Source organism: Watersipora subatra, chromosome 3 (genome assembly GCF_963576615.1).
Source record: "Watersipora subatra chromosome 3, tzWatSuba1.1, whole genome shotgun sequence".
Lineage (NCBI taxonomy): Eukaryota > Metazoa > Bryozoa > Gymnolaemata > Cheilostomatida > Watersiporidae > Watersipora > Watersipora subatra.
This window is the reverse complement of record NC_088710.1, coordinates 43768584-43796020: the sequence shown is the minus strand read 5'-3', so window position 1 is coordinate 43796020 and position 27437 is coordinate 43768584. Positions and strand designations below refer to the sequence as shown.

At 34.3% G+C, this 27437-nt stretch overlaps 1 protein-coding gene across 1 annotated transcript; it reads left to right on the top strand.

The window, feature by feature from the left end:
* The first annotated feature begins 101 nt into the window (after positions 1-101).
* On the top strand, positions 102-24803 carry LOC137391131 (outer dynein arm-docking complex subunit 4-like). The gene is made up of 13 exons (XM_068077495.1): positions 102-233; positions 723-854; positions 5533-5686; positions 6162-6229; positions 6952-7120; positions 9186-9401; positions 11667-11874; positions 14629-14715; positions 15465-15667; positions 18272-18421; positions 18982-19086; positions 24180-24213; positions 24583-24803. The coding sequence occupies exons 1-13, from the start codon at positions 117-119 to the stop codon at positions 24584-24586; spliced, it is 1647 nt and encodes a 548-aa protein (XP_067933596.1). The 5' UTR covers positions 102-116; the 3' UTR covers positions 24587-24803.
* Positions 24804-27437: the final 2634 nt, after the last annotated feature.

Sequence of the window (27437 nt, the reverse complement as noted above, 5' to 3'; positions counted from 1 at the left end):
ATTCATTGTAAAATAATATTTGGGTGCATTTAAGAAAGGCGGGATGTGTTGCCCCGCAACTACTAGCTTCCGGTAAAGTTACCAGCGGTTGATAAGAACGCATTTTCGGCGATAAAATGGCGGACAACGTCAGTTCAGCTGGTCCTAAGAGCACGTTTGAAGCTTACAGAGCCGAGGGTGATATGCTTTTTAAACAACAAGAGTTTAAAAAAGCGCTAGAGAGTTACAATCAGGTTAGTGTATGTTGGAAACAGTACCAATTGTTCTGAACCACCCAAAAATAAACAATGAGTTGTCATGTAGCTTGAAAAGAGAACGCGTGACTAAGCAAATGAGAACAATGAAACTTATACAGTGCGTTGTTCTTGTAACATGTACCTATTCTTTGAAATTATAATGGCTCATCAGAATAATAATGTTTCCTTATTGCGTATGGCTGGCATCTAAGTTTGGTTCTATCGCGCATAGAAAATGTTTGCTATTGTTTAGAGGGCAGAAGCCCGAATAATGTAGCCTTTTGCCTCCTTTTTACCGTCTTCGGAAACATGCAGTCTAAAACAATAGCTGCTCTAATTTTGATTACAACAAACCATTGTTCCACTAGGCTTTTCAATTCTACTCTCACTCCGGAAGTTACTTTTACATAGCTTGCACATTCATGTTGCTAGCGCAAATTATATTTGTATTTTAAACGAGTTGTAATAATTATGTTTGCTTATCAGGCTATGGAACTAAGAAATGATGACAGGAACTGTTTGGTAGCAAGGTCTAGATGTTACCTTCAAATGGGTGATACCATTAATGCTCTAGCAGATGCAGAAGCAAGCATGCGAGACGAGCCTTCCTTCTTTAAGGTCTGTACGAGATGATATTGGCCAGTAAATTGAATTACTGGAGCATTTGTGTAGTGTAACAATAAAAACGTCATGTTAATATGGCTATTGTTATTGTTGCTTTTTATTTGCTCCCCAAACCCTTTTAGCTTTCAGCCACAAGCGACAAAGTATCAATGAAGTGTGCTATATTTAGTAATCTGATCGATAGTTTTTTGGTAAGCATTCACTGAAGGTAAAGCTGCTCTCAGCAAAATTTCATGCTTAATTTTGAGGTCAGTTTTCTGACTTGTACCCACTTCATGGAACAAAGTGAATGTGTCAAGGACCATATCTGGATGTTTTATTAAATATGCACCAGTGTTTAGTTGGAATAACTAAACACTAGTGCATTTTGGTATTGCCAAAATTTGCTCATCTGCAGCAATATTTTCAAGAAATTTACAAATTTTTAGAGCTTCACAAAGCATATTAAAATAATTGACGATATGTTCATTAAATTTACAAATTTTTAAAGCTTTACATAGCATATTAAAGAAATTCAAGATATGTTCATGAAATTTACAAATTTTTAGAGTTTTACGGAATTGAAAAGTTGAAAAAACTGCGTCTAAAATAATTTTAAGAAATCTTAAGTGAAACATAATCTTATAAGATGACTTTTATCCACTGAAATTAATCTAAGAATTATTATTTATTGGATTCTTCAGCTTGTTTTAAACGGCTGCAATAATCTCTTGTGCTCACCATGAACCTATTTCTCTGATAGTATGTAATGCTCATAAAAGCTTCCTCTAAAAGGTCTAGGCCACCTTCTTTGATCAGGCTTTAACTGCTTTGTACTGCACATACCATGTGCGAGTCTAGGTATCACACAGACGATATGACTTTTATCCTATGAAAAAAATTGGAGAACTAAGATTAATTTTGCTTGTTTTTAGATATTTTATTTTTTTGATAAATTTATTTTTTGAGGGATTCAGCTATCAGCCTTTAACTGTCAAAGGTGAGATATTTATGTGGTTGCTAAACCTTATTGTATATATGTAAATCTCAAAGTTTCTCTGTGTGTACTTGTGTAGTTCGGTATGTTCAGTTATGGCTAGTTAAAATATTGGAATGAAAAATCCTTATTGCGGAAGATTTGGTCTCGGAACCTCCCGTTCACCAGGCAAATGCCTTACCAATATAGCTACATGAGATTGATTTATTCCTTGGGTAATATATGTCGCTATGTGGGTGAAAATTCGCTACCGCTCTCTGTTAGCTATGTATTAGAAAGAGCCGGAGATAACTAGATTTTTAAAATTATCCATTGTCAATGTGCCAGAATAATGGCAAGTGGCATTGTTTATAACCTGAGTTTATAAGTGTAGCATTGCTTTCACTGTTTTTAAGCTGATTTTCAATACCCGTGTAACGCTCAGAATTCTGTTAGTATATATATGTCATGGCCAGCACCTGACCATGACATGATTCAAGCCTTATGGCTGAAGAAATTGACATCACTTCACACTAGAATGGCTAAGCAGATGGAATGCCTAATAGAACAAGGTGACCATTGAGAATGGCTGACCAAAGGACGAACTGTACTTCTGATAAAAGATCCAAAGCAGGGACCGATTCCCAAAAAACTATCGACCAATAACGTGCTTGCCCACCACCTGGAAACTGCTCTCAGGAATAGTTGCAGACAAACCGGAAGAGCACATGAGTCACTATATGACCAGTACTCAGAAAGGAATTGGGCGCAGCACCCGAGGAGCCAAACATAAGCTACTGTTGGATCGGACGGTCTGTCAAGACAGCAAGAGAAGGCATACCAATCTTGCCGTGGCTTGGATTGACTACAAAAAGGCCTATGACTCAATTCCTCATAGTTGGATACTTGAGTGCCTCAATATGTACAATGTTCACCCTGCTCTTGTGGCATTCATCAAGATGTCAATGACCAAATGGAAAACAGAACTGGAGGCTAATGGCAAAAAGCTGTACGCTAATCAAGCTGTACGCTAGCAAAGAAAGGGACATTGATTCGCTAATACACCTCACTCAGGTATACAGCAAGGACATCGGAATGACCTTCGGTACTGAGAAATGTGGAAGGATAATTCTTAAGAAAGACCATTCTATGCTCACAGATGGCCTAAGAATGCCAAATGGTACCATCAAAGATATAGAAGAAGGGTACAAGTACTTGGGGATTATGAAAAGCAACATCAACCACGAAGCCGAGATACGTCATAAAACCATTTCCAAATACAAGAAACGCTTTCGGCAGGTCCTACGGAGCCAGCTCAATGCCAAGAACCAAGTTGTGGCAATAAATGCCTGCGCACTGTCAGTAATAAGATATCCAGCAGGCATAATAAAGTGGACTGAGGAAGCTATCAAGGAAACAGATATAACAACTCGTAAACTGCTGACCATGCATGGAGCACCCCACCCAAAATCTGATACTACTAGATTTATTTCGATAGAAAATATGGCGATAGGGGACTCAAAAGGGTACAGCAGACAATGAAAGAGGAAGAACAAAGCATCAAAGCCTATGCAGCCTCCATGGCCACTTCAGATAAGTTGCTAGCTGAATTTCAATCAGCTGCTCTGACAATGGAGCTTCACCCTGATGATGAGGAAATTGACTGACACACGAAACCTCTTCATGGTGCTTACCACCGACAAATATGTAAGGTTGGCGATCTTCACCAGACATATATGTGGCTGAACAAAGGAAACCTAACAGCCAATACAGAGTCGCTAATCATGGCAGCCCAGGAGCAAGTGCTCCCAACAAGGCAACTCCAAACAAAAATCTATCACACCAGAGACGATCCTAGATGCAGACTGTGCAAAGATGCACCTTAGACCATCCAACACATCATCAGTAGATGCAAGCAGCTAGCAGGAAACGCATACGGCATAATCATGCCGCAGGTGTTGTGTATAGAAGTCTATGTGATGAGTATGGCCTTAATAAACCACAACACTGGTGGGAAGCTCCTGGTAAGGTCAATGAAAATGATCGTGCTAAGATCCTCTGGGACTTCTACATCCGGACTGACAAGCATGTCCTAGCAAACCAACTAGATATAGTGGTGGTAGACAAGGAGAACAAGAGGGCTACTATAATAGATATAGCAGTACCCAATGACTACAATATAGCCAGCAAAGAAAAAGAAAAGGTAGAGAAATATCTCCCTCTTGGAGAAGAGATTGAAAAATGCTGGAATGTAAGAACAACTGTAATCCCAGTAGTCATTGGGGCACTGGGTGTAATAACACCGGCGCATAAAATGTGGCTTGCTCAAATACCAACAGCAATCAACTCAGGTGAGTTGCAGAAAAGTGCGCTATTGGGAACACCTAAGATCTTGAGGCGTGTGCTCAAACTCCCAGTTCTCTGGTAGGAGACCCGAGTTAGAGCAGAAATTACCACCTATACGGGTTAACCTGGCTGAGGAAACAATTTTATATATATATATACACATATATGTATATATATACATAAATATATGTATATATATATACATATATCTTAGCTGGGAACAGCTAAGATCTTGAGGCGAGTGCTCAAACTCCCAGGTCTCTGGTAGGAGACCCGAGTTAGAGCAGAAATTACCACCCATATGGGTTAACCGGGGTGAGGAAACAATTTATATATATATATATATATATATATATATATATATATATATATATATATATATCCTGTATGTATATATTTCATATATGTATATGTATCTTATATATATCTTATATGTATATATAATATATGTGTATTATATAAACACACATATATGTATGTGTTTAAATAATACATTACATACATGTATGTCTATGCATGTAACACATATTATATATACATGTTAGTCATCAACTGACAGTCAATGGTAAAATGTTTATGTGGTTAATGAACGCTATTGTATACAAGTATATACTGGTTGAATGCCCGATGTTGCTCAGGCGATAAAAAAGTTTTTGTACAAAAAACTTACTTTTAATCAACAAAAGCCTTGAGCATTCTATCTTTTAAATGAAGCTGCTTGTTTATTTCTGTTTACTGTGTTTGTTTCTGTGTAATTCATACCGTACCGGCTGCAGTGCTTACTACAGATCTATACTGTTTGCGATAGTCTTGTTGGCTATATGGGTTTAAGCATTTTTTTTCACATATTTGCATGCATTTTTCTTTCTGTTATGGCTTCACAGATTTTTTCCTAGTATAGCTTTAGCATAACGCAAGCTGCAGTGTTTAATGTGCCGCCGTGAAATATTGGTAAGTGTTCCAAGTATGTGCCCAATTTATTCTATGGTATAGCCAGTTGGACAGTGTAGTGTGTTGGATAAATGCCTCTTTGCAGAACTGGAGATTGTGAGTTCAAATCCAGTTTGCAGCCGATTTCTCATTATTAAAACTTAATTGCTAAAGCTAGACAGACAGTTGTACAGACAGACAAACATTGAGATTTATGTATAGATTCAGATGAATTTATATAATCAGGATATGATGTCCATCATTAGCCACTATACCCTTCAAATGCAGTGTTGTGGTAATGATTAATATCAGTATCCTTTCTTGCTTTTAAAACAATGATTAGAATGCTTGAAGGTTTTTCGAGTTCATGCGTTGCTATGCAAACAAAACTATTTAGCTAGATTGAGCAATGACTCACATTTTTCCCATTTTTCTTCGCAGGGTCTTTTGTGCAAGGCTGACGCACTGTATTTCCAAGGAGAGTTTGAGATGGCCTTAGTCTTTTATCACAGAGGAAACAAGTTGCGTCCCGAACAGCATGAGTTTCGTCTCGGCATACAGAAGTGTCAGGAGGCAATAGACAACAGCGTCGGCTGTGAGTTACTCCAATCTTTATCACTCCAGCAGATACCATACCATTTTAATCTACCGCGGTTTTGTGATGGCGGCGATCAACTGTTCATTTTTTAGCTTTTAAGAGCTTGTAATCACATTTCCACATATTTTGCACCTACAACACAACAGAGTAAGACATGGTGAATCTTTTGATACCAAATAACTGTAATGTGAATTTTGTTGCAAGTCAACCTTTAAACACGCCTCACTATGTCTCTCTTCACATCTCAGTGCATGTGAAGAGAGACATATTATGTGAATATGAATGCATTTAACTTAATTTAAACATTTTTACCATCTTTATACTATTTCTACTTAAAGCTTTGATCGCTACTATTAATTGGCCGGGAGTCGCGACTACTGATTGGCCGGGAGTAGCGAGAATTTTTAGTTTTTTTCAAACTAATCTTGTTGCTCATTGGTTCAAATACGTAAACATGAAAATATTTTTGTAGCTCCAGACAAGGTGAAACTGAAAAAAGATGGAGACCTCTCATATTTCTACAAACCACAAAAAGAAGAGGTAAGATTATTCTACATGTAGTTGTTTGAAGGTCTCTTTCGCCTCAAAAAGTGAAATCTAGTTATTTATGTAGGAAGCAATTATATAGCATATATTCATTCCTATATATAGCTTATACCTTTACCATGTATTGACGTTTGTACTATATATGGAATACTAAAACATGGGGGATTCTTATATCACCATAAATCTAATTAAGCTGTACAAGTGGTGATTTGAAGTGGAATATCATAATGATAATGAATTCAAGTGCTAGCTGAGAAGATAACTCCGTGATATGTAAAACTATATGGTTTAGTCTGAGGATACTAAAACAAAAATTTTTATATTGACAACCTCAGTGAAACATCTTTAGGAGTTTATTCCCTTGTTGATCCAACCTTGCTTTGGTATTCACATAATATTGAATATAAATATTACATAAAATTAAATGCTACATGGTCATAGCTGCAGACTGCTGATCTGTGGAGGTTTTATGCTTGAATTCGTCTGGACCATACTTTTGGCTTTGCAAGTTAAAAGTCGCTAGCGTTAAAACTCAAGCCTGTCTAGCAGAAAAGTGTGGGAAGCTCCACATATTCTGACTTTTAGAACGGCTGGTATCTCTCATGCCATCTATGCCGGTATATCATCAGATTAATAGCTCCAAGGCCTTCCTTGTTTTCTCTGGTCTAAAGTTTGAGCAAGCAAAATGAGTTACAGACGACTTCAATATTTTAAAGGCAGAGCGAAAGAAAAAGCAACAGCAGATGCGGCCTGGTAGACGAATCGGGACACCGCTAAAGAAGACCGCAACTCCAGTCAGCGGAGATAAAGACAAGACAATAAAGCAGTTGCTAGGCTCTTTGTACGCTGACAGAGAGTATCTAGAGAAACTTTTAAAGGAAGAAGGTATGATCTGCAGCTAGAATATAAAATTGTAAATATTATTCTGCGAGTGACTAGTTAAAAGTGACCTGTTTAAGATATGCAAATAAAACGATTGATTATGATTCTATTGGATGGCAGATCATGATTAGGTACAGATACAGGCTGAGTGTTTGGGAAAAAAGTTTTTTGTTCATAGTATTGATTTAATAGCCTAATCAACCGTTTGTTTCTTTCCAAATTACTAAATTGTTGGAATAAGTCTAAACAGCTCTCAGAGAAGTACAAAAATCTCGGCTCCTTCGCAGGCAACAGACTGGATGAGCTGCAGACATGCAGCAGGTGTAAGTACAAACTCCATATGTGTACATGCCCTAGCTCTCTGCTAGACCATGATCTCTCCGGAAAGTATGGAGAAGAGAACAATGACCTTAAAGTTTACTCTGAAAAGTTCAAGAATAAAAGAATCATAGTCGTGCCTCCAGCAAAAGCCAAAAAGGAATCCCTCTATGGAGAAGAGAGCGATGATGATCAGCCCCAGAGAAGCGGACCCAAGCGTATAGGCACGCATGAAACAGCACATTTTTCGTTTATTAGTTTTCTTTCTAAAGCTATGGGCACTGTTCTCAAACATACTTTATACATTTCCTTCGCTTTTCGTGCACAAATATGTTATTTACGTCGTTTGTCTGGAGGCCTTTTAACACTTTCGGCTCTTCATCATTTCAAATGCCGAATCTCAGTTCATTTGTGTGTATTCTTATTTTTTGTAGATGTCGTATTGCGTATAGAAATGCATTAACTATTTAAATTTTGCTAAAAAGCCTCTTTGGAGATGCAACCGTGTGCATGTTAACAATTGAACAAGTGAGTGAAAGAAGGTTGTTCATCAGAAGTGGATACATTTAGTAATTTGTTTACTTTTTACTAATAACAGCAGAAAATTTTGTGCTCTTCGCATATAGTCCTGGATACTCGGGCAAGAATAAGGATGAATTGTCTAGCAAAATTCATAGCTGCGAACATCCGCATAGCATTCTTACATAAGCTCAACGCACTGAGTTTTTTCTTATTCATATCTCGAAACTTATTTTTATTGGATGATTTGCGCTCTTGAGTTTAATAATTTTATTCGGTGCATATCCTGTCATTATGCGCTGATTGTCAGAGTAGAGTTGTTTTACTAAATATGTTTTAGTGTCTTATTAATGTTTAATTGCAACGACTCATTCGTAAAATATTGTAATAATTGTTGTTACTATTCGAGTTAGTTTGTGTAACATTTCACTTCCGAGCTGTAATGACTCGAGGGCAAAAGCTAACAACTGAAACGTTACTGTAGAGTTGGCTGTCTTTGATTTCAACTTCAGTAGTTAGACAATGACATATACTTTATAATATAAATTATATAAAACTGGAAATTTCCATCTTTCCCAAAGCATGTGGAAATTATTCTATAGAGTAGTAGAGGCATCTGTTTTTAAAGGAGATTATTGTAAGTTAAACAAATTGAATTAAAAATTTTGAATAGATTAAAAATATTATAATACCTACCCATCGAATTATCCAGTTGTGAACCAGCAACTGGAATAGCAGAGGTTTGTGTTGATGGATTAGAGGATGTAGCTCTTATCGTCCTCCCGTTTTAATAACAATAAAGTGTTCTTAAAAAGGAAAAGTACCCTGCGTTGGGAATTGATAAGTATTGTTGTTTATCATGTTGGTTTATTTGCTGAGGGAGTATGCTTGCATTTGTAGTCAGACAGCACGCACTCAGCCCAGATCAGAATAAAAAACTGGTATTTCACCGTCATAAATTATATTCACATATCTTCACACACAAAATTTTGCGCTCATCTATCCAGGCCTTTAAGATATCGTTAAAATGATGGATTTCGATGAAAAATGCCTCATAGATGTACCTTTTTTCTCCACATGATTTTCTTTTTACGGTGATGTTAGCAATAAAATTACATTATGCTTTTTATATTTCGGTCATTTGGACAAGATGTGCTCAGATAAATTGGTTAGAGAAGTTATAAAAATAGAACGGCTTCAATTTGGGTTGTAAGACTTCTCGTTGTTGCAGGAGCCAAAGAGAGAAAAACAAAAACAAGCCAAGCTATACACAACCTTGCCCTTCACGGTCTCCTCTACCTCGACACACGGACAGACTTTTGGAGACAACAGAAACCGATGTACGCGAGAAAACGTGACCGTGACTTGCAGCAAGCCAAACTCGCTAAAAAAGGCAACGCTGACCCTGTCAAGTACACTCTGATGAAGCTACGAGAGATTGATGACTGTGAGTATGCTGCCAAACTGTTCATTGTCAGGTCTTTCCGATATTTTCTGTTTTTTATGATTTAATGTTGTCTTACAATTTTCTTTAAGCATGACCGTGATATTGTCTTTGAATGAATCCGCTGATTGGAAATCTTTTGATATTTGTCAAACAATAATCCTGCCTATGATTGTTATGGCAGTTATTTTGAAAATTCATCACTGCAGACAAAAAATGGAACGAATGCATAATAGTAGATAGCAAAAATAATGGTATACATTTTAATATATTTTAAAATTAATATTTTATTTCTTACCATAATGAAATGTATTATTGAAAAAATGTAGACTTATTGACGATCCGCTGAACAATGTAAATTTTCCAATAATTAAAATCTCTGAAAGCATTTTGGGGCTAGCTTTGTTCCAACTATGAGAGCTGACAAATAGGTGCATTGATTACGAAGATGTATGGCTTTCCTGTATGTTTAATATGAGAATTATTTAGTAATTGATCAATACTTTGATTCCAACCACAACTCGCACCTGCGAGTTGCTGTAGTGCAAAAAATCATAGTCAGTGTTACGATGTAAGTCAGTAATGTCATTGTTAGTCATGGTTACGATTGTTTTCCTGTAGTTATGAATATGTTCCCATAGTTACGAATATGTTCCCATAGTTACAAATGTGTTCTCGTGGGAAGTGTTTGATGATTAAGCTATGATATGTGTTTATGCTTATTATAAGACTGTTTACCTGACTCATCTGGACTGATGCGTCAACCCTTCATATCTATTGCGACTCCATCTTGAATTTAATGATGCTCCTTGCTTCAGTGAGGGATGCTTTGAAGTTATCTACCTTATTTAAAAAGTTATCTTAGATTCATGTTTAGAGAGCTTCGTTGGTCGGACAAAGCTTCATGCTCCGCTGCCAAAATATCATAAATTGTCATTTATACAGCTATTCAAATTGGTGTCGTTTTCACGAATAGTGATGAGTTGTTAGTCATTTTATTTGTTATGGGAGTTTTGCATCACAAATGGTAGCAAAAATTTTGAAACATTTTTAAAAGTAAATGATTTACTAGCAGCTAAAAGATAAACTGATTCTCAATTAGAATAAGTTATAAATAGATGTTGATTCCAACAGTTAACTTAACAGATCCTGCAAAAACTACAAATGACTACAAACTAGAAATAAAGTCTGTAAGAGACTTCCCTATAAATCTATGAGAAGACAACTCCCAATTCTGGGTTTACTCTTTTTATTTATCTTTTAGAAATCATCTGTGAAATATTAAGGCCGTGTAACTACATGTTTACTCAGTAATAAACACTATGGTTATCATTATTGTTATTATTATTTAGATTTATTATTATTATTATTATAGTAATCGCGAATGTTATTGTAACGAATAATATTATTATTACTACTACTACACTGGCAGTCCCACCTGCCATGAGAGATCATCATCATGTAAAATGATTACATGTATATGCACAATTATTCCATGGGGCAAGTTGGTCCAGTGCCAAATTGGTAGTGCGGTTAGTTGCAAAACTTGGATGCTCGAACTCAATTCCGTGTGGGGGATTTTCGTGTGACTTCAGACAATGGAACGGATGCGGGTATTATTATCGTGAAATTTATAGTCAAGGTTGTTAGGATTATTATTACAATATTATTATTAATAACTATTTATTAATAATTACTGTTAGTTTTATTATTCCTATTGTTGTTGTTATTGTCAGTGTTTTAATTGTAAACGCTCTTACTACTATCAGTATTGTTATTGTCTTTATTAGCATTATGTTAGATGTGTAGTGTTTTCAATAAACATAACACAATTGTAACTACGAAAATTCCACAAGATTTATTTAATAATCGTTTAGCATTTTTAGAGTTCAGCAATATCATTCAGGATAATTTGATAAACAAAGTAAATAAACCTTTTTTGGAAATCAAAATTCATGCGACTAAGTTTTACCTTTTTGCATGGATTCTTTTTCTACAGTGCCATGTTTAGCTCTCTCCATTCGTAAACCTTTCAGTTCTTATTTAGCTAAGACATCAAAAGTATATTTTTAGCCCAAAATATTATTTCACGTGAAAAGTTTTTTAGCTACTGTCCATTTTAGGGGGTGTGAAACCTCTGAAATTTACCATAAAATTTAACCTTTTTTTAAAGTCAAATTTTTATTTTTTTTTTAAATTGAAAAGAATTTGAAAAAAATCTTTAAAATTTTAGCTTTGGTGGGAACCCTTTGTCGTTTCTATTGACAGATCACACAAGGGGCAAATATAAGGAGGTTCTTAAGGAAACAGCGCAGACGATGAAATTAGTGAACTCTTGGAGCGAAGAGGAGGTCGCTAATAAACAAGAAGTGACTGCGACCCTTCACAGTTCAGCTGGGAACGCATATCTTGAATTAGGAGATTTTGACAATGCCCTAAATGAACACCAGAAAGACTTGCAGATAGCTCGGGAGTTGTAAGTCCGCAACTGTCATTAACATACACTCTCTGTATTCAGAACCAGTTGACCCCAATCATCAAGTAATTATATCTACAGCTCTGTTAGACTTTACAATCACAGAGGTGTTTGAGGCGATGTATTATGACGTTGTAAAGTTAAACAGTTCACATTATTTTTTTCATTTCTCAGTGTATCGGACACACAATTTCTAGTTGGAGTATTTGTAAAAACATAGGTAATACAGTCATGTCTCGACATACGAGTGCCCCACCATATGAGAAAACTGAAATGCGAGCAGAATTTCAAACAAGTTTCTTCCTTAAGATACCAGTAATCTTTGAGATACAAACATGCTAGCCGGTTCTCGATGGCCAAGTATGTGAAAGGCTGCTTTGGAAAACAGTATTACTCGGTTTTCTCCTTGAATCAGTTTAGAAAAAGTTGTGAAAAGGTTGTCTAAAAATTATAGTGAACGAGAGACAAACAGCACAAAACTGGAAAGGCGGAAACGTAATAAAAAGTTAAGACGATAAAATTAAAGTAAGTTTAGTAAAATATTAAAACTTTAGTTGTTTAGTTTAGTTTATTAACTGTTTATTTAGTTTATTAACTGTTTATTTAGTTTATTAACTGTTTAGTTTATTAACTGTTTAGTTTAGTTTATTAACTGTTTAGTTTATTAACTGTTTAGTTTATTAACTGTTTATTTAGTTTATTAACTGTTTACTTAGTTTATTAACTGTTTATTTAGTTTATTAACTGTTTACTTAGTTTATTAACTGTTTAGTTTAGTTTATTAACTGTTTAGTTTAGTTTATTAACTGTTTAGTTTAGTTTATTAACTGTTTAGTTTATTAACTGTTTAGTTTATTAACTGTTTACTTAGTTTATTAACTGTTTAGTTTAGTTTATTAACTGTTTATTAGTTTAGTAAGCTAAATTCATTTGAGCTAAATTTAAAATTCCTGTGATGGAGTGTCACAGAGGTTTAGTGTACCGAACGCGTGGCTGTCAAGTCTCTCTCAGACTTTCGTTAGTCGCTACGTTGGTCTTGCAGGTAAAAACTTACTGTAGTGTATATAGTAATATTACATTTTATTGCAGATTTGAACAGCTAAATAGCTAGTTGTTACTTTTTTAGCGTAGATACTGAATTACAGCAATTAAAAACATGTTTTTTCATAGGAATATCCTGTTTTATGTGGCTTTTATAGTATGGTAACATAATAATTTGTATTTAGCTATTTTATATTTTATATAGAAAACAGTGCCTTGAGACACAAGTAAATTGACATACCAGTTTAATGCATTCTGAGACTGAACTCGTATGGCAATTTACTGTAAGACTGTAGTTGGGTGTGCAACAGCAAATATGGATCATCAATGACTGATGCTATAAAATTCCAAAGGTTGTTTTCATTGAAAGACGTGCTTTTAATGAAACCTGACCTTGAACTGTGATGGCTGCCTACAAGTAGTCATAGTGTCAGAAATTTATAAATAATACGATTAGGATTTCAATTAAGAAAATATTTTCCATAACTGCTACAACTACAAAAGGAAACAGAGGAAAAGGGGACAATTATGACATTTTACTATCCAAGTCACCAATATTTGCAGACATTTAACAAGAGTGCTTCAGTTGTTACTTCAGCCTTCTTTAATGTATAGAATTAGTGGCCATGCAGCCGATATTGATAGGCCGATGCCCGGTCGTTCCCAGGCGTGATCTTGGAACTTAACCGACAGACATTAAACTTTAATACAAATCCTCGGTCACACTTTTCAATAAAGCAGTTGAGAGGTAAACATATCTCTAATGTTACCAAAACCTCAACTGCCGCTGTTTACCTCAAATATTGTAAAGGATCTGGTGCTATCCTTTATTTATCCTCACCAGATCACCAGAAATACCGGCCCTTTCGAGCTTAATAAAGTACATGTATGTATTTGTTAATCTAGCGGTGTAACTCTACAGCAAATTTTGTCAATTGAAGATAGGTTTATGGATCTTGTGGCTGGTTCTGGCTCTCCCACTCTTGTTTCTCCTTGAGCAGAGACACAGCTGTTTTCTAAATCCTCCCTGCTCCGCCCCTCCATTCTCCTTGCCCAGCTGGCTGGATAGCGCTTGGTCACTTCTGTACATTAGGCAAGCTCACTTGCCAGAGAGTGGCTGGCTTCCTCACAATATTGCATAAATTACCAAACAATTCTGTAGTTTTTAATTGAGTTACCCCACTAGGATGCAAACACTTTTTATATATCCTACTCTTGTTTCTCATACATCTAAGGAAATGAAAAACGTCCACAATAACTATTAAATCTTGTTAAACCTTTGAACACAATTGTACCCAATATTCTCACTAAAACACTACTTTACAGCACAAAACATTACTGGAAAGTGCATAATCTTATATTCGCATTTCGGTGGTTTGTGACTGAAAGGGCATATAGTCATAAAAACTCAACTAGCGGTGTACAGAACATGGAGTGTTGGTTACTGACTTGGAGTAGTAAAACTCAACTAGCGGTGTACAGAACATGGAGTGTTGGTTACTGACTTGGAGTAGTAAAACTCAACTAGCGGTGTACAGAACATGGAATGTTGGTTACTGACATTGAGTAGTAAAAGTAAAATTCTGCAAGAGAAATGTTTATTATGTTAGCTGAAGAGGTTGGTAATTTTTGATTATCCGTTTAGTTTAACATGAAAAGCAAAGGCAAAACAACTGTTCTCTAATGTTTGACATCGTGCTGACTTCGTTGTAGAGAGAATGAGGAGTTGGAGTCGAGGGCGATGGATAATCTGGGAAGAGTTTACGCTAGAGTTGGGAAGTTTTCTGAAGCCATAGACGTGTAAGTTTTACAACCTTCTTTCTACAGTGTGTTGTGTGTGTTTGCATGCGTGTGTCTGTGTGGTGTAGGTAGAGGAAGTTTGATGCCTTCTATGGTATGATCTCCATGTGTATAACAATACTTGTCTTCTTTCTTGCTCGTTCACATCAGACCAATGATTAAAATGAATTTTTTACTTTTAAATTTTCATTTGTGTTGAAAATTATTTTTATTTGTCATTAGAGCGAACGACTGACTAGTACATCTTTGGGAGATGGATTGTTTTGTTTAATAGATAAATTTGGCTGAATAGCTCTATTGATAATGTGTTGCAAAGTTCAGGAAATTCAGTCTATAATATTATAGTGCAGGCATACTGGTCTGATGCAAAGTAATTAGTAATTTGAATTCTTAATGATTTAATAAGCGGTCAGTGTCGAACTTGTACTATTAATAGATAAATTGTAGTTTAGCGATATGGGAACCTTACCTGCCTGTTTGAAAATGTTGGAGTTAGTTTCAAATAAACCTTATTGCTATTCACTTTTTATGTTTTTAATTTTATGGAAAGGGAAAAATATTTGCTAGGAGCATTATTATGATGTTTCTTTTCAAAATATTGTTATGTATTTATTTCAAAAAGTTGGTCTGCTATTTCTTAACGAAATCCATAGTGTTGATTCACATTCTAACTTCTCACCACTGCGTGGCATGTCTGCACTCTTTCTTGATAACTTTTTCTGATGTGAATCTAACCCTATGCAATCTAGCTGGGAGAAAAAAATAGCAAGAAAAAGTGGCATGCAAGATCTCGAGGCAGCATGGGTCTACCACGAGCTCGGTCGATGTTATTTCGAAACGGAAGAAATTGAAAAGGCGAGAGAGTATGGGGAGAAGTCATACAGCCATGCACAGAGTGCTGATGACGAAGTGTGGCAATTGCATTCGAGTGTTCTTCTTGCACAAGCACAAGGTGTGTGGTGTTGGTTCCAATTGATTGTGACTAACTACTAACATTTTTAACGCATGCATTGATTGTTAGATCCCTACTCGTAGCTCAACTTCCATCTATTTGACGTTTTCATCATTATGTTTACCTTAATTTTTTTAAATGCGGTGGAACCCATACTAGACTCATGTGTAAAATAGCTTTTTTATTTTGTAAGTTACAAAAAGTTCACCAAAAAATATTTAGATTATCATCATCATCTCTGTGTCTTGACACACATGTTGTTTCTAGTTTGTCGCGTCTGCTAGTTTTTTTATAAGTGTAGATACGATATGCACAACTATTTTATATAGTGTAAATACGATATGCACAACTATTTTATATAGTGTAAATACGATATGCACAACTATTTTATATAGTGTAGATACGATATGCACAACTATTTTATATAGTGTAGATACGATATGCACAACTATTTTATATAGTGTAAATACGATATGCACAACTATTTTATATAGTGTAGATACGATATGCACAACTATTTTATATAGTGTAGATACGATATGCACAACTATTTTATATAGTGTAGATATGATATACACAACTATTTTATATAGTGTAGATTCGATATGCACAACTATTTTATATAGTGTAGATACGATATGCACAACTATTTTATATAGTGTAGATATGATATACACAACTATTTTATATAGTGTCGATACGATATGCACAACTATTTTATATAGTGTAGATTCGATATGCACAACTATTTTATATAGTGTAGATACGATATGCACAACTATTTTATATAGTGTAGATACGATATGCACAACTATTTTTCATATCTACGAAAGATAGTCAATCAACTTTACAAATAAAAAGTGCTAAACATGGTATATGAGTTGTATGTATATACGGATGATTGGCCATCAGCTGTTTACTTCTTTTATAGGAGGACTTCAACAAATCCAATCTTTTTATATTAGTTTCTATAATTAAAATGGTGAGAGTCCCCTTTCTGTATCCTTAAGAGGATGTTTTAATAGCTTTGCAGATGGGTTCAAATTTTTGTTAGCGCATTAAAACTATCTAAACAACTGTTTGATTTCCTGTGTGATATCCTTGGCGTGTATGGATTGCTTAAAACTGGTTCATCACTAGACAGGGTGTTATTTCAACTGGTTCATCACTAGTCAAGGCGTTAGTTCGACTGGTTCATCACTAGTCAGGGCTTTATTTCAACTGGTTTATCACTAGCTAGAGTGTTATTTAAGGTGGTCCATCACTAGACAGAAATTTATTTCAGCTGACTTGCTTCTGCTCTGCCAATACATTCACTTACCATATGTTCCTGCTTATAAGCCTATTTCACACATAAGCCGAACCTCAAAAACAGCCTTAAAATTAGGGAATTTATAAGAATTCATATATAAGCCGACCCTCTGAACCGTAACAAGCCGTACGTACTTATCAGAGTGAAAGGTTGCGCAAATTGAGCAGCTTTTGCAGGCTTAGTACAAAAGGTTTCTGATTGGTGAGTAGTTGTTAAGTTAGCCTATCGTGTTACCGCCTAAATGAAAAAAAGCAATCGTCTGTTTGCGTTCAGCCAATGGAAAACATGTTTGCATCTCATGATGACTTTAGTTTCGCTTTGCAACAACACATTTTTATAGCGATTCTTTTTGTATTGATCACATGCATTACAGATGTGTAGGTTTCATGAATTATTGATTAATGGAATTCTGATAGTTATCTATGAAGCAATAGTAGGAGGGACAGTGAGTATTCATTTTTAACACCAATAGTAGTAATATCATAAGCTGTAGTTATTGTGGTAACTCAACTGACTCTGAACATGCATAGCTTGTCAACCATGATAGTATGAAGAGGAGAAAAAATGTCTGAATTTTTTCTGCAACACATTTGTGGCCTTTTAATGACATCAGATGGTGTAAAATCTTATGCTAATTAATTTGGTCAAATTATGATAACTTATATGCGCCGGTGTCAAATATATTATATTTGGTTTTACCAAAAATTTCTTTCAGGAAAAAAATTGTTTGTTACTGAAAAAGTTAAAGTAGTGATAACTATTATTGTTGTTTTACTTTTAGTAATAAAGTTGAGTTAATAAAAGTTTGAGTTGTAGCTGTTGAAATTAGATTACCATGTCATGTTGTTTGTCTTCAATCAGAGTCACCATCTTCAATGTTTGGTAATTTTTTGCATTCTAAAATCGGCTTATATGCGGGGATATACGGTAGTTCTTATTTTCTGTTTTTAAGCAAAAGATTAATAAGAATGCCATATTTCATAGGGAAATGTTTTTTTTCGTTGTGAAAAATTATCAGTTTTTTATGATTTTAGATTATTTCTTACAAGTTTCTAACACTTCTGTCAATGAACTGTGTTTAGAATGATGCAACACGTTTGACGCTTTTTTATTGTGAAACTTAAATAAAGTTATAGTTTCACCCTCAGAATATAACATAGAATTAATTCAAGGAAACTTGGAGGGCATCCTAACATTTGGTTAATGACACTATCAGTTTGACAGCAGTTACATAAGCTAACATCTTAAGACCGAGCGTTAATGTGTTTATGATTGGTCTCATTTTGTTATAGCCAAGCTGGGAGATCTTGAGACTGCGGTTGAGTCTTTTGAGAGAGCCCTGGACTATGCCAAGTTGCAAGAAGACTCGGATGCAGTGAAAGCAATTAAAAAGGCCCTGAAAGAAGTCAATGCAAGAATAGCGACACGAGCTAATGATGGGGGTTAGTAGAACCTTCTAGGATTGCTTCCCTTTGTTCTTAACTTAACATTAAATAAGGTAAACAGATTAACAGGTATAAGACTCACACTAATGTAGTCTGTGCTAAATTCAAACACTTTGTTTTAATATGAGGATCATTCAAATGGTTTTTGTGCATCTAAATCAGCAATTTTTCTTTGTATAAAATATTGATAACACTTAAAATTCCATATGTCAATTTTATAATCGCAAAGGTAAAAATTGTCTTTCATTTGGGCTTTTTGTTTATAGTTAGTCAACATGTCAAGGCTTGTTAGCAGCATGACCATCTATTTTTTCTCTCTCCTTCCTCATCTCTCTCTTCTCTTTTTCACTCTCTTTCCTCTCTACATGCTCTTTCTCTTCTCTTTCCCGCTTCCCATTTTCTCTTCTTTTTCTCCCAATATTTTCTCTCACCTCCATCTTTGCTCTCTTCTTTGTCTCTCATGTGAAACGTGTCAAAAGGAGATTGTCATGTAATCTGTTTTTATTGCGTTCAAGAAAAATTTTTGACCTGTATACTGTTTCTCCTCTCCTGTTCAGATGCTGAACAGGAAAAGGATGATACATATAGAGATGACTTCCAAGAGGCGAATGAAGAGGAGTTGGAAGAGGAAGAGGAAGAGACGGAAGAAAGCGGGGAGGAGGGTGAGTATGATGGCTGCTCTTGAACTTGAATGACTCAATTGTGATCATGTGGTGAAAAGTGCAAATTCCTTCTTGTGTTGGAATTATTTTTCAGTTGTTCAAGAGTTTTGAACAACTGAAAATAGCCTATATTCAAGAGTTTTGAACTTAGGCTATTTAAATGGTGTATTTCCTTAGACTCCTATTATGAATAAATTAGTAGAAATTGTTGTACACATATAAAAGCTCCCTGGAAGTATTGGGACCTATTTATATAACATTAAATATTATTATTTATAAAAATCATGCAACATACAATTTCATCATCATATGTAATTTACCCTTGAGTCAGCATTATTATCATGAATAATAATAGTCATAATAATAATCATCATACATAATGAGCATGGCATGTTTGTTAAACACCAGCATTGAAAATCCCTTCTGTGTAGTAGAACTGTGGTGTGACTTTTCTCAATTACATACTTGGTATTAGACAAGGTTTCTGGGGTACTTGGGTATTCGACAATGTTTCTGGGATACTGGGCATTAGACAAGGTTTCTGGAATATTAGGTATTAGACAAGGTTTCTGGGATACTGGGCATTTGACAAGGTTTCTGGGATACTGGGTATTAGAAAAGGTTTCTGGGATACTGGGCATTAGACAAGGTTTCTGGGATACTGGGTATTAGAAAAGGTTTCTGGGATACTGGGCATTAGACAAGGTTTCTGGGATACTGGGCAATAGACAAGGTTTCTGGGATGCTGGGTATTAGAAAAGGTTTCTGGGATACTGGGCATTAGACAAGGTTTCTGGGATACTGTGTATTAGAAAAGGTTTCTGGGATACTGGGCATTAGACAAGGTTTCTGGGGCACTGGGCATTAAACAAGGTTTCTGGGGTACTGGGTATTAGATAAGGTTTCTGGGATACTTAGCATTAGAGGAGGTTTCTGGGATACTGGGCATTAGACAAGGTTTCTGGGGTACTGGGTATTAGACAAGGTTTCTGGGATACTGGGCATTAGACAAGGTTTCTGGGGCACTGGGCATTAAACAAGGTTTCTGGGGTACTGGGTATTAGATAAGGTTTCTGGGATACTTAGCATTAGAGGAGGTTTCTGGGATACTGGGCATTAGACAAGGTTTCTGGGGTACTGGGTATTAGACAAGGTTTCTAGGATACTTAGCATTAGATGAGGTTTCTGGGATACTGGGCATTAGACAAGGTTTCTGAGGTACTGGGCATTAGATGAGGTCTTTGGCTGTGCAACAACCTTTGTCTTTATTGTCATCGGACCGATAGAAAATTTATCCATAAAAATACCATCTAGTAATATCAGGGCATCTAAATTATTAGGATAATGTTATCCCAATAATAGGCTGATTAAAGTGTAATTATTCTTACACACAATCTCTACCAAAGTAGAGTTAGTATAACATTGTACTAAATATCACAAGGTTATAGTTTGTTAGTTTGTTGCTGGTCATCGTTAGAGACTGCTCCTCAAGAGGTGCGATTTGAACAATTTTGAAGTTTCACTTGTCACATCTAAAATTCTGTAAAATATTTGTAAAGATTTGACATTTTAAATTGAATCGCATAAATTACTTTGTGTATAGAGGAGGCTAACTCTGTGGCATCTGAACAAGATGTTGGATAGTCTGGTGAGTTGGGCAGCCAGTATGATTTATTCTTAATTAAATTGTAGTAACACCCAAGCATATCATTGTATAGTTTGTTACATCGTCTATTCAACAGGTTTTATGTTTGCCATCGTTTACCCTTTTGTTGTTCTATGCTTTCCATAGAAGGAGTCTGGTTAGTTTATCCTATGATTTGTGTATTATTATATGGTTTCCATGACACATATGCTAAAACTATGATATATTTTGTACCACTTTTTGCTTACATTTGATATAATTTGTATGGCTATTATATAAAAATGCCTGCCCTTGTCTTCAATAGCATTTTTGACTTGACGCATAAATAAATGAATTTTATAATAAGGAAATGAACAGCTAAATAAATGAAGAACTAGATTAGCCAATTAAGAAGAGATGCTGTGAGATGATTAATTAGCTAATAGAGAGTCAAATTGTAAATAAAATTGTTAATATAAATATTTATTTGGTAATTATTAGCAAATGAATAATTTTACAAATTTACATAGATAATATGACTGAGTGAGAAAAAAATGAATAGATAAATGAGGAACGGAGAGAATGGCTAGATGAACAAATAAATGACTGAAAGAGTACAATGTAGTTTAGTGAATTGAATGGTGAGTTATGAATGATCATTAACATACAGCTGATTAACTAAATAAATGAATGAATCATGGCTAAATGAATGAATGAATGAATGAATCATGGCTAAATGAATGAATGAATCATGGCTAAATGAATGAATGAATCATGGTTAAATGAATGAATGAATCATGGCTAAATGAATGAATGAATCATGGCTAAATGAATGAATGAATCATGGCTAGATGAATGAATCATGGCTAAATGAATGAATCATTGCTAAATGAGTGAATGAATCACGGTTAAATGAATGAATGAATCATGGCTAAATGAATGAATGAATCATGGCTAAATGAATGAATGAATCATGGCTAAATGAATGAATGAATCATGGCTAAATGAATGAATGAATCATGGCTAGATGAATGAATCATGGCTAAATGAATGAATCATTGCTAAATGAGTGAATGAATCACGGTTAAATGAATGAATGAATCATTGCTAAATGAGTGAATGAATCACGGTTAAATGAATGAATGAATCATGGCTAAATGAATGAATGAATCATGGCTAAATGAATGAATGAATCATGGCTAGATGAATGAATGAATCATGGCTAAATGAATGAATGAATCATGGCTAAATGAATGAATGAATGAATGAATCATGGCTAAATGAATGAATGAATCATGGCTAAATGAATGAATGAATCATGGTTAAATGAATGAATGAATCATGGCTAAATGAATGAATGAATCATGGTTAAATGAATGAATGAATCATGGCTAAATGAATGAATGAATCATGGCTAAATGAATGAATGAATCATGGCTAGATGAATGAATCATGGCTAAATGAATGAATCATTGCTAAATGAGTGAATGAATCACGGTTAAATGAATGAATGAATCATTGCTAAATGAGTGAATGAATCACGGTTAAATGAATGAATGAATCATGGCTAAATGAATGAATGAATCACGGTTAAATGAATGAATGAATCATGGCTAAATGAATGAATGAATCATGGCTAAATGAATGAATGAATCATGGCTAAATGAATGAATGAATGAATGAATCATGGCTAAATGAATGAATGAATCATGGCTAAATGAATGAATGAATCATGGTTAAATGAATGAATGAATCATGGCTAAATGAATGAATGAATCATGGCTAAATGAATGAATGAATCATGGCTAGATGAATGAATCATGGCTAAATGAATGAATCATTGCTAAATGAGTGAATGAATCACGGTTAAATGAATGAATGAATCATTGCTAAATGAGTGAATGAATCACGGTTAAATGAATGAATGAATCATGGCTAAATGAATGAATGAATCATGGCTAAATGAATGAATGAATCATGGCTAGATGAATGAATGAATCATGGCTAGATGAATGAATGAATCATGGCTAGATGAATGAATGAATCATGGTTAAATGAGTGAATGAATCATGGTTAAATGAATGAATGAATCATGGTTAAATGAATGAATGAATCATTGTTAAATGAATGAATGAATCATGGTTAAATGAATGAATGAATCATTGCTAAATGAATGAATGAATCATGGCTAAATGAATGAATGAATCATGGTTAAATGAATGAATGAATCATTGCTAAATGAATGAATGAATCATTGCTAAATGAATGAATGAATCATGGCTAAATGAATGAATGAATCATGGTTAAATGAATGAATGGATCATTGCTAAATGAATGAATGAATCATTGCTAAATGAATGAATGAATCATGGCTAAATGAATGAATGAATCATGGCTAAATGAATGAATAAATCATGGCTAAATGAATGAATGAATCATGGCTAAATGAATGAATCATGGCTAAATGAATTAATGAATCATGGTTAAATGAATGAATGAATCATGGCTAAATGAATGAATGAATCATGGTTAAATGAATGAATGGATCATTGCTAAATGAATGAATGAATCATTGCTAAATGAATGAATGAATCATGGCTAAATGAATGAATGAATCATGGCTAAATGAATGAATAAATCATGGCTAAATGAATGAATGAATCATGGCTAAATGAATGAATCATGGCTAAATGAATGAATGAATCATGGTTAAATGAATGAATGAATCATGGCTAAATGAATGAATGAATCATGGCTAAATGAATGAATGAATCATGGCTAAATGAATGAATCATGGCTAAATGAATGAATGAATCATTGCTAAATGAATGAATGAATCATGGCTAAATGAATGAATAAATCATGGCTAAATGAATGAATGAATCATGGCTAAATGAATGAATCATGGCTAAATGAATGAATGAATGAATCATGGCTAAATGAATGAATGAATGAATCATGGCTAAATAATTGAATCAATGAATCATGGTTAAATGAATGAATAAATCATGGCTAAATGAATGAATGAATCATGGCTAAATGAATGAATAAATCATGGCTAAATGAATGAATGAATCATGGCTAAATGAATGAATCATGGCTAAATGAATAAATGAATGAATCATGGCTAAATGAATGAATGATTTGTGACTGAGTGAATGATTTGTGACTGAGTGAATGCACTACAGAATAAAGCATCACTGCCTGAATATCTTAAAGAAGTTGTAATATCACTTTAGGAATGTTTTTGGGTTATAATTTAGTTTTGTACTCTATAGAATTTTGCTGAGTAACATTTTTTATGCCAGAATATTCTTTGATAACGCCTTTGAAGGAGTGAGTCAAATGCTGAAGGGTTACCCATACATCAGCTTGGTATTAGTTAGGTAGGTCTCCATCTGGTGTTGCTGTGTGTGTACTTATTTATTTGTGATGAAACGATGAAACCCTTTTTTGCTTTGCTTTTTAGGTAAAAAGAGAAAAAGGAAAAATACAAAGGACAGGTTTGTACGACTAGTTTATATTAAACGCAATTATTGGTCACAAATATTCAGGTCTATATTGGCCAAATAATCTGTTTAACTTTGGTATATGGAGCTAACAGGGAATCTAGATGTTTAGATGCTCTCAAAGTTTAGAAATTTCTCTCTTTTGCAAACAAAATCTAGTTCTGCTCATTTTTTCCAAAGGTGAAGGTAAAAGCTAGTGCAAACCTCTATTTGAGTAAATTTTTATTGGTAAATTTATTTATTGAATTTATTCAGAGGCATATATCTATGATTTGCGAACACCGCTGTTGTGCATGTTTATTTCCTAACCAACATACACGATCACTACGTATAGTACTAGTCTATATGCTTCCCTATTTATAGATAATGGAAGGCAGCGACAGCGCTGAGAAAGGATGTTTACTGCCGGTCTTCACCTTCTTTAATCCTGCCTTCATCTTCTGCGCTGCATAAATTATTGAATTTTTTGATTGTGCTCATTTATTTATACATATATACGCTACTTTATTATAGTTTTGAATTGCTTTGCTTTTAGCAAATATAGTACAAGTATTTCAATATTTACAACAATTTTGTTCAACCAACTGTCATACAGCAAAAAATATGCTCAAATAAAATTGAAGCTAGCTCTTATTTGACATGTATAAGCATTCATTTATAGCCTCGCCTTCATAATGTGTAGCTTGCAATTTTATGTCATTTTTATGATAAAAGAGCCGTGTCCTTTTGTCCGTATGTCCAAAAAAAAGTTAAAGATTTGGAAAATGTTCACATCATACTAGATTTGAAGCTGCAACTTTCAGCTCGCATAGCCTACATCATAACACATTTGCCAATCAACCAGTGCCTGCTATAGCGATTCACTGGACTTTATCAGTACATGTGATAGTATCTCCCAGCACACTTGACTGTCAGGGTAGTTTTCTATAGTTTGTAGTTGATAGTCTATAGTTTGTAGTTGATAGTCTATAGTTTGTAGTTGATAGTCTATAGCTTGTCGTTAACAGTCTATAGTTTGTAGTTAATAGTCTACAGTTTGTAGTTGATAGTCTATAGTTTGTAGTTGATATACTATAGTTTGTAGTTAATAGTCTATAGTTTGTAGTTAATAGTCTATAGTTTGTAGTTGATAGTCTATAGTTTGTAGTTGATAGTCTATAGCTTGTAGTTAACAGTCTATAGTTTGTAGTTAATAGTCTACAGTTTGTAGTTGATAGTCTATAGTTTGTAGTTGATAGTCTATAGTTTGTAGTTGATAGTCTATAGCTTGTAGTTAATAGTCTATAGTTTGTAGTTAATAGTCTATAGTTTGTAGTTGATAGTCTATAGTTTGTAGTTGATAGTCTATAGTTTGTAGTTGATAGTCTATAGTTTGTAGTTAATAGTCTACAGTTTGTAGTTAACAGTCTATAGTTTGTAGTTAATAGTCTACAGTTTGTAGTTGATAGTCTATAGTTTGTAGTTGATAGTCTATAGTTTGTAGTTGATAGTCTATAGCTTGTAGTTAATAGTCTATAGTTTGTAGTTAATAGTCTATAGTTTGTAGTTGATAGTCTATAGTTTGTAGTTGATAGTCTATAGTTTGTAGCTGATAGTCTATAGTTTGTAGTTAATAGTCTACAGTTTGTAGTTACTAGTCTACTCCCTAAACTCAAAGTTATAACTAAAGCTATAAGTGGTAGCATTAAATTTTTGCTCTCTTTCATTGGTTTATTATTTTTTTCATAATTATTTTCACAAAGGTTGAAATAATAACTAAATTGTTTTAACTACGAGTAGCAAAACAAAGTCCAAGACATGATAATATATATCAACTTAGATACGTTGGATCATTTGGTTAATGAAGGATGTCCTCATATTTTCTTTTAATACTATGAATTCCAAGTTTTGATTTGGTTACTGAACTGTATGACTGTAAATCACAGTTGATTATTTTTCATGGAAGTTTTTTGTAGTCAACAGACCAAATTTATTACAATGATACAATTTTACTATAATAGGTAACAAGATAAACTGATAGCTGGTAAAGTAAGCAAACAGAAATCAATAAATGTGATATTCACACCACTGACAGCAACAATTGTCTAGAGAAAGCGAAAGTCACCTCCGAAATCATAACATATTTAAAAATGACACACATTTATCATGGTGCAGATAAATAAAGCACCTGTAGCACATGTCACCAGTAAGTATACACAAAGACTCACAGACATATTTAAAGCACTAATAGCTTATAATGTACACTATTTAGGTGCATATAATTAGAGAACTAGTCACACTTAAAATGGCTACTAGATTCACAACATCGAGAGTTACAACAAAAAAACACAAGCGCAAGGTTGAAGTTATCTGTAAAGTACTAGAATGATGGTAGAGCGTTTAAGGTACTTATTGATGTAAATCAAATACTTTTTATCAGTCTGTCAATTATCAAATTCATTATATCTGCTTCAAATCTACTTTAAGAATTCAATATTTTTTGAAATGTCAAGTAGCTTATTGTTTCTGTTAAACAACGTTTAATTGTAGGTTACGAAAAAAAAAACATTTTTAAAATCTATTCTTTCTACGAAATGAAATTGGAGTAGTTATTGGCATAGTTTTTTCCGGTATCTCTGCAATGGTTGCCACCTCTTTGGGATACTCAATATTTCTGAAGCTTATAGAAGCTTCCAGAGCAGGCCAAACTTTTAGTGCAATTCCCTCTGACTAGTTTGCATTTTTTATCTGTTGAGTAGAAGATGAATCCTTTACATTTTGGCTGCCTGTTGTAGCACATAATAGCACACTCCGCCTTGGAACGAACTATTTTTCCATTGACCGGAGACAGCCAGCAGCGATCACAAACTTGTGTAGCAATCATTCTCTTGAAAGTATTTCCTAAAGAAGAAGTAAGGAGTAGTAGCACACTGTTACCAATTGTTTGTTAGTGGGATTGAATTTTAAAACAAATAATTAGCAAAGGAGTTATTTTTATATACCTCACTGACAAAAATAACTTCAAGTACATAAGCAATCAAAATGTTTTTTTTGGCTGATTTAGCCAAATAATAACTTATCGTCCTAGCTGACAACAGCACTTACATCGATATTGTCAAGTTTTGTTCAAATTGGCTGCTGCTCATTTATATACCGACAAAAGTTTACATGAACATTGACCTAAAAATGTATGACACAAAGGGGAATATTTGGCTTATTTAATTTTTTCGTTTTGTAAG

Bases quoted from the DNA above. Each gene is read 5' to 3' on its own strand.
- LOC137391131 (XM_068077495.1), top strand. From the start codon at position 117: ATGGCGGACAACGTCAGTTCAGCTGGTCCTAAGAGCACGTTTGAAGCT. The intron at 11,875-14,628 runs GTAAGTCCGCAA...ACTTCGTTGTAG, and splicing joins TTGCAGATAGCTCGGGAGTT to AGAGAATGAGGAGTTGGAGT. The intron at 18,422-18,981 runs GTTAGTAGAACC...TCTCCTGTTCAG, and splicing joins GACACGAGCTAATGATGGGG to ATGCTGAACAGGAAAAGGAT.